Source organism: Piliocolobus tephrosceles, chromosome 19 (genome assembly GCF_002776525.5).
Source record: "Piliocolobus tephrosceles isolate RC106 chromosome 19, ASM277652v3, whole genome shotgun sequence".
In the NCBI taxonomy this organism is placed as follows: Eukaryota; Metazoa; Chordata; class Mammalia; order Primates; family Cercopithecidae; genus Piliocolobus; species Piliocolobus tephrosceles.
Genome location: NC_045452.1, coordinates 48826428 through 48835178, shown reverse-complemented (window position 1 = coordinate 48835178; position 8751 = coordinate 48826428). Strand labels below are relative to the sequence as shown.

General features: G+C 37.3%; 2 protein-coding genes across 2 annotated transcripts; one reads left to right on the top strand and one right to left on the bottom strand.

The window, feature by feature from the left end:
• Positions 1-994: 994 nt before the first annotated feature.
• Positions 995-1513, bottom strand: LOC111524213 (keratin-associated protein 13-3). The gene has a single exon (XM_023189344.1). It carries the CDS (start codon positions 1507-1509, stop codon positions 1003-1005), a length of 507 nt encoding a protein of 168 aa, XP_023045112.1. The 5' UTR covers positions 1510-1513; the 3' UTR covers positions 995-1002.
• A 4355-nt stretch (positions 1514-5868) lies between these two features.
• LOC111524223 (keratin-associated protein 13-4) lies at positions 5869-6487 on the top strand. Its single transcript, XM_023189352.1, has one exon. The coding sequence runs from the start codon at positions 5883-5885 to the stop codon at positions 6351-6353; it is 471 nt and encodes a 156-aa protein (XP_023045120.1). The 5' UTR covers positions 5869-5882; the 3' UTR covers positions 6354-6487.
• The last annotated feature ends 2264 nt before the right edge of the window (positions 6488-8751 follow it).

Below are 8751 nucleotides of genomic sequence, written 5' to 3'. Positions count from 1 at the left end.
AATTGGGGTACTGGGATTTAGCTAATTAAAAATAAGTGATACTGCTGCACTGTCATTACCTTACGTTCACAGGTGCTCTTTTCTAAACATTTACATCCATGTGTTAGTCTTCCATTTTAATATACTTCATGAACAGGCCTAATCATATAAATAAAAATTTTGTTCATGTACTCTTCAAACTTTTCCGATACATTCTGTCGTTAGGCATGCATGGCATATTCAAAGAGTGAACAAGGATAGTCAGTGCTCTTTATATTATCTCAGTAACTTACTTTTCATAACACTTTGATGTGAGAGAGCAGAACAATATAAGTACAGCCTATCCAGTTTTATTTCAGGATACAACCCAAACAATCATTTTTGATGATTTTGATGAAAGGCTGTCATCAAAAATGATAGTAAAGGCTATCTTAACTATCCTAACAAGGGTACTTAAGAGAAAGGCTATCCTTGGAAACTGTGAGAATCCCAGAAACTCCTGCTTAAAGAGGAGGAAAATATCTAAAACCCAACCAAAATTAGTGCAGAGACACCACAATCTGGGCATTGCAAAACCCATTACTAGAAGCAATGACAATGCACATCCTAGTCAATGCTTTACTAATAAATAATATAAACAGCACGTTTGGACAGAAGAATGAAGAGTTTATTAAAATAAAATCTTTTTCACTTAGCTCTTTTGGAAAGAAATACAAAAACTATAAATTGTATCTATAATGCAGTTTGGATCATTCATTGATCCAGTGGCTTCAGATATCTGAATTATAGAATCCATGCCTTTCCTTCCCAGAGTTATAGATCCAGATTGATCCAGTTATAGATCAGTCATTGATCCACACTGCAGTTTGACAGAACTAACGTACACGCCAGTTTTTGAAGGCTGGAAAGAAAAGCAGACCTGGTGACCAATAATATTAGAATACTTCTCAAAGGAGGAAATTAATAGATGACTTTACTAAAGATATGCATTTCTCAAATGGGTTTGAGCAGTCACCACATTAGTCAGTACAAACCAGATCTACAGAATGGCTGATAACAAGATGAATGGAACCACCTCCTAAATGGGTGGCAGAATCTGGATCTATAACTCTGGGAAGGGAAGACATGGATTCTATAATTCAGATATCTGAAGCCATTGGATCCACAACCCAGTGAGGAGCAGCTCCTGGATCCACAGCTCAGGGAGCAGCAGCTATTGGATCCAAAACTCCGAGATCCAACGTGCATAGTCAGGCAAGAATTGCAGAGTATGTGTGTCTTGGGGTAGTAGCAGGAGGTCTGGCAGGGGCTGAACTCCACACAGGATGTCTGACAGCTGTTGGGCCTCCAGCAGGTCCCCTGACAGCCCCTATAGAGAGAGGAACCCAGCTGGCAGGTGCTGGGAGAACAGATATCAGTGCTGTAGACGAGGTTGCTGGGGTAGGAAGAGCCACAGGAAGAGCCTGGGTAGCGCAGGTAGCCCCCACAGGAGCAGGAGGGGAAGCTTTCAGAGCAGCAGTTGTAGGACATGTTGACGGGAGATGGGAGTTCAGCTGAGTGTTCCTGGGAAGATTCTGAGTTTTAATGTTGCACCTGGACAGTGCCATTTATGTTCTCTCAGCAATAGGTGTGCCCAATAGAGTCATCCTTCACATTTTTGTGCTCCCTCATTTACATATGTGTGACTCAGCAATCTTTTCTGTAATTGCATCTGAATAGTTTTCCACATATTGTGTTTATGGATGCTATAATTTTGGTGTTATAACACAAAGTCAATGAACTGCACTTATGTCAGAAATGCTATGACTGTTTCATATTAATGCTTATTTTATTATGTCTAGGAAGACACCTCCTTTTCCTTCTAGCATAATTTTCATGTGTCTTGTTATTGGCTGTTATGAGCCAATAGTTTTCCCTAAACAGTGAGAAATGAGATAAAGTTACATGTCTTTTTTTGTCAATGGATTAGAGACACAACTTTGGCCTTAATGAGGAACCTGCTAAAAACTAAACCTACTTATCACCATCCTTTCTCATTCTACAAAAGTTTCCTTCATCTATTACATACTACTACCCACTGTGTCTCACATCCAATGTAGAAGAAAAAGTATAAGTCAAGACAAATTGAATAACATTGATGCCTATGACCAGAAGGAAACCTGGACAATTATTTGGAGACATAGTGACAGCAAGGGATGGAACTGAGACAATCACAAATGAAAACCAATTCGGGGGCCTTATGAAGAGAATCAAAGTGGCAGATAAACACCATTGAAATGTGAGGAAAAAAATAAATGAATTTCAGATTCAGTGCATCTAATATGAGGCCCGTGGTCCTAACAGATTCTCATTCACATGTGTGGCAGCCTGGAGAATTCACATCTCGGATCTTAAATTACAGGAGGCTTAAATAACCAATGACCCTACCTGCTGTGTTCTAAAAGTTAACACTGCATTTTTTGGGAAGGCTTGCTGTCTCTGGGCTGCTCCCAGGCAAAGACTGAGCACAGTGGAGATACAGGGATTCCTGGAAGATACTTGACAGCCAGCTTTGACTCAGGGTTTCCTCAGTGGCCTTAAAGAGCTGCTGTCCCCTGCATAGGTCTCAAGCACTTCTTTCTCTTTCTCTTTCTTCTTCACTTGGGCCAGACCTATGTCCAAATCTTACAACTCTCCCAACCTCTCCCAGGGGAGACTCTGGAAAGAGAAAAAATGCAGAATGTCTGTAAATATCGAATCTTGTTTATACTTTTTAAAAAGTGATACTGTTTGGATTTGTGTCCCTGCCCAAATCTCAGGTCAAATTGTAATCCTCAGTGTTGGGGAAGGCCTGGTGGGAGGTGATTGGATCATGGGTGTGGACTTCCCCTTTGCTGTTCTCATGCTAGTGAGTGAGTTCTCATGAGATCTGGTTGTTTAAAAATGTGTAGCACTTCCCCCTTCACTCTCTTCCTTCTGCTCCAGCCTTGTAGGACTGCCTGCTTCCCCTTCATTTTCCACCATGATTGTAAGTTTCCTGAGGCCTCCCCAGCCATGCGTCCTGTACAGCCTGCAGAACTGTGAATCAATTAAACCTCTTTTCTTTATAAATTACCAGGTAATTTATAAAGTAGTAGTAGTTTATAGCAGTATGAGAATAGACTAATACAAAAAGTAAACCAATTTTTTGATGGATAGTAAAAAATTTAAACTGAATATTTTATCTCGAGTATGCCAATCAGGGTAAACAACAAAAAAAAATTATTTCAGTTGTTCAATGATTTAGAGAAACAATAAAAAAAACTTTTGAGTTTAGTTTTGGAGCTTATATTCATACTGTCTCCAGGTAATGTCCACTAAAACCCATTTTTTCAGCCATCTCCACCTTAGTTAGACTAGATCTACACCATTCTCCTATTATTTCACATGTGAGTTGATGCCTTTTATCAAGATTGGTAAATTCCCAACTATACTCTCTTCAAATATTGTTTCTGCCCCATTCTCTCCTCTTTATTTTGCTTAGATACCTATTACAAGCAAGGTACACTTTTTATCTACATTACGTATGGCTCATACTTTTTTCTATTTTCAGTCTTTATATAGAATCTTTATATGTTGGCTTTTGCTTATTGAGGTTGTAACCTGGACGGCTAGTGAAAACAAGATTTTCCAGCATGTTAGAGACAAGTTGACTGGTATTTTAGAAAAGAGAAGCAGGTAGGTGCCAAAAGTTGTAATTTTCAACTATGGATGAGACTCTGTTGAAAACATATCTCAAATATCCAAAGCCATTATTCATAGCCCAGTGAAAAGAATTATCTCTCAAAAGATCAGAAGCCTTTTGATGTATATCCCTGATCCATATATTTTATGTGAAAGATCTCAATTTTTAATTGTTGATAAATAATTCAGTTAAAAAAAGAAACAACAATGATGAGGCTCCATATTAGACAAAACAAATAATACGATCTCCAAGATGAAGTGAGTCCAAAGTCATGGCATTTACAAGTTCTTCTTAAACTTTTATGAAATTAATGTGAACAAAGTTTTAGAGATTTAGAGACAGAGAGAAGGGAAGAACACCTCTTTTTACAATAACTGGTTCAGAAAAGGATTTTTGAATAAGGAACCTGGATTAACTGAAGACAAATTCACTAAATCCCTCAGTTTCGCCTGAATGAATTCATGCTCCCCATTTAACTCATAAGTTTGGTATTCAAGATTATTTTAAAGAGTTACATTTGAAACAAAAGAAAATGGGAAAGGAATAGTTTCCAAACCTACTTTCTAAGGCATAAGGTAAGGAGAAATCAACTGCTATTGAAAAATAGAAAGTAACTCACGGAATAGATATTTGAATTGGCCGTATTTGCTTCTTTCTTCATTCTTCTTCCTTCTGGAAGGCCTATATTAAGTTACTTTTCAATATTGCCATACATTTTAATCGAGAAAATTTCTAACATTATTGTTGTAAGTTTGTTATATTTTATTATAAAATAAAACCATGACAGTACACTTTCTTTGGTCCTGAATATAATTTAAGTACTTGTATTTCAACATAGAATATTTTGTGAATAAACATACAGAGTGGCTATCCTCAAAGAATATGACAAAACTGTCCAATTTTTATTTTTCAATATGGAATCTATAATTCAACAGAGGCAAACAAACAAATGAACAAAACATAAAATATGACAAGTAAAAAAAAGAAAAGAACAAAAGATAAAATCAAACTTAAGCACAGAAGAAAAAAAAGAAAAATAGAGGGAAAGAGAGTCAGAGGAAGAGAGAGACAGAAAATAAGAGAGGAACATTCATATACCATGCTGAGGAAAAGAGGACTGGGGAACAAAGAAACTTCCCATTTTCATAGGAAAATGTAGGATGGTACCTGGTTCTACAAGTGGCAAAAAGTCATTGAAAACCAGTAGTATGGAAAGGTAGAGACATTCTAAGAGGGTAGAAGCCCTGGATAATTGTAAAAGTAGATGATAAATATATCAAAGTTCATAAGATTTGCTAATTTTGAAAATTTTTGCTCATGAAGACATTGAGACAAGACACATGCCAGCTTGAATGCAATAGGGAAAAAATTCTGAAATTCCTGAACTTTTTGTTTCTCTTTCACTTGTTTCCTCCCTTCAGCAGATTAGCATTCAGCTGTTTGACTGAGTAGAGATGGACCTCAAATTGATCTTCTCTGTGACTGTGTGTCAGTCACACTTCTTTTTGTTATCTTGTCTTTAAATACATGGCAAGGTTTCTTTCAGTTTCTGGCCATTTCTTTCTTTCTCTTTGGTTTGCCTGTTTTGATCTTTCTTCACTGGATATGAGACACACTTTATAACTGTAGTACTTAATGTGTTAATTTTCTCTTACTGCCCTAAAAAATAACCACAAAGTAATTTTGGTGTATAGCAATGAATGGTGACAAGACGGATCATTTTCACAAATGTTCTTATCCAGGTAGAAACTAATCCATTGCACCAGAAAAAAACTAATGTTATCTTTTTCCCCACTCTTAGGAGGAAAACATCCACTAGCAAAGCCAGATGTGAGTACACAGGAAAAGAGGCAGGTAGCATGTGCCAGAGAAACAGGAAGAGCTTTCCTTGTCATGATGAGCTAGACATTAACGTAAAACAGTCATAGCATTTCTGACATAAGTGCAGTTCATTGGCTTTGTGCTATAACACCAAAATTACAGCACCCATAAATACAATACATGGAAAAGTATTCAAATGCAATTACAGACAAGATTATGGAGTTACACATATGTAAATGAGGGACCACAAATATGTAAAGGATGACTCTGTTGGGCACCACACCTATTGCTAAGAGGATATAAATGCCCTTGTCCAGGATACAACATTAAAACTCAGAATCTTCCCAGGTACACTCAACTGAACTCACATCTCATCAGCATGTCCTACAACTGCTGCTCTGGAAACTTCTCCTCCCGCTCCTTTGGGGGCTACCTGCACTACCCAGGCTGCAACCCCTACAGCACTGCACTCTGCTCTCCCAGCATCTGCCAGCTGGGCTCCTCTCTCTACAGGAACTGTCAGAAGACCTGCTGGGAGCCCACCAGCTGCCGGAAATCCTGCTACCGCCACAGGACCTCCATGCTCTGCAGTCCCTGCCAGACGACTTGCACCGGATCTGTAGGCTTTGGGTCCAGCAGCTGTCGCTCCCAGGGCTATGGATCTAGGAGCTGCTACTCACTGGGAAATGGATCCAGTGGCTTCAGATTCCTGAAATATGGAGGTTGTGGCTTTCCTTCCCTGAGTTATGGATCCAGATTCTGCTACCCAAACTACTTGGCTTCTAGAGCCTGGCAGTCTTCTTGTTATAGACCTATCTGTGGATCTCGCTTCTATCAATTCACCTGCTAAATTTCTAGATCCTTTTGAGTATTAGAATCAAAGTCTCTACTGAATGCAGCCATTGTTTTCATTCTTGCCAGTTCCCAATATCCTTTTATTCTTCTTCTACCAGCTTCTTGCATCACCAACTTCTGGCAGACTGTGAAATTAATAAGTAACCTAATATTAAGTTCTAATATCTTTACCATTGATCGAATATATGCTATCTGATTTTCATCCAAAAACTGTTGAAAATGGAAATTTTAATCTAATAAATTTACGTAATCTGGCACCCAAATATATTGTTCGCTTACATTTTTGCATTCAAGAATTTTGGAGATTTAAGTAAAAATCAATATGACTGTGTAACTGGATTTGGGGCACATATATGTGACAGATTTGAGATCATTTCTCTTGAAATTGGGTATGTTGTCTATTAAGTGTAATCATTTCTGGAAGTCCATAGTTTGCATCTGCAGACTTGTCTCAACAGCAGTGAGAGTTGTCTAAGAATGAAGGACATGCATTTCTACTGATATAGGAAAGCAGAAGATTTGATGAATAAACTAGAAATGCAGACAACAAGACTAGGATGTAATTTATAAGGTAAACTGTATGCTTACACTAAAGATTACTTAAAGTCTGGTATCTGAATGTGGATTTTCAACTAAGAGAAAAGTGAAGCTTAAACAACTGCTAGGACAGACACTTTGCTCTTTGTTAGCAGGCGTTAAGTGCCAGGGTTCCTACCTCCCACTGGTAAGGACAGTAATGATCATTCACCAATGATCTTAAGTGGGAATGATTGGGTCCAGGAGACTTGGGTAACCTACTGATGCTTCTTCAAGGCTCATCCCCAATCAAGCTAACAGCAACACACCTGAGCCATGTTGAACAAGCATTTATATCCATTAGTTTTACTGTGGATCTTCCTCTCCCCAGAACAGAGCTAATGTCAAAGATTTGGGTGCAAACAGTTTATGTAGCACAAGATCCCAGGAAGCAAGTAGGAGACACTATGGAAGATGAAAGAATCAAAGACGAAAATCCAAAGAAAGGGTGCATTTTTGAGTTTATTTTATGAAGAGCAACTTGGCTAAACCTTGTAAGGACCTTTTAGGAGCATGTAGAATGACTTGGAATTGTCCACCACAGGATCAGATCAACGTGGAAAAACATTTATCCATCCACTTCTTTCTCCCATTGGCTGAACAATATCCAAGATGTGTAATTTTCAGGAACCTTATAATTATGCAAGGGAAGAATCACAGTGGGCTCCTTCTCTTTTCCTAGTTGTGACCTGGGAGAAGCCCAGGTACAGTAAAAGTGGTGTTGCATATGATTGAGGGCTGATGTTGTCCACATAAAGGTAGTTGGGTGGTTGAAGCCAACATAAAATGGTTTGCATTGCTATGCCTGTGGTCATAGGTGAGTGTATACCACACAAGGAAGCAAAAGAGGTATCAGGTAACAGATTTTCATTTAATACTTAACAGATTTTCATTTAATACTTATCCCTATGAAAAGACAAATATTATATACTATAGACCTTTACAGGCATGGGGGAATGGAGACTCTAAAAGTATTTAATACTGGCCAAGGCTAACAGAACAAAGATCTGGTAGAATATGATCTCTTGAATAAATCTTGTTCTGTTATTCTTTTCTGTCTTTTCTTTTTATTAAAAAAATACAACTCCTAGTTTAACCAAGGAATACTTAGTATTTCTAGTACTGCAGAAATACTACAAAATTACTATTCATCTAAATAGATATAATCCACTATTGGATTTATTTGTTTAGCCTCATGAGTTGTGTCAGTAATAAACAATGAAAATACAAATAAATTTAGAATTTAGGAGAAGAGTTCCAAAGAAGGTGAACTAATTTATTTAAATAACATTTTAACTATTATAACAAATACTAGAGTAATAGAAAAATATTCGATGGCACCTCAGGAAGAAAATGTTAGGAATTCTGAGTGCTATGACATATCTTAACATTTTAATTATTATAGTGAGTATAACTTAGATTTTTCAGATTTAGGATCCAAGATGATAGATATAAAAGTGCTGCCTTCAATAATACCAAACATTATGAACAAGAATGGTGAAATTGCAGACTCTTGTGACATCTCACTAATAATGTAAACCAGAGTCCCATTTTGGTGAAGTTGGACTGAAGGAGAATAAAACCAATCAGAGTGAATTCATGGCAATGTTCTTGAGTAAAGTAGCAATATAGAATGTAGAAGCAGCATACGATGTGTAAAAAATATTGATAAACATAAGAAAATTCTTTTCATATGCTTTTCTATATAAAACAATACAAATTATTACTTAAAAGTAAATGAAATGAGCTCAAAGATAATACAGTAGAAAAATGTGAACATGGTGATTGATGAGGTAAGGAAAAGTATTGATTGCCAG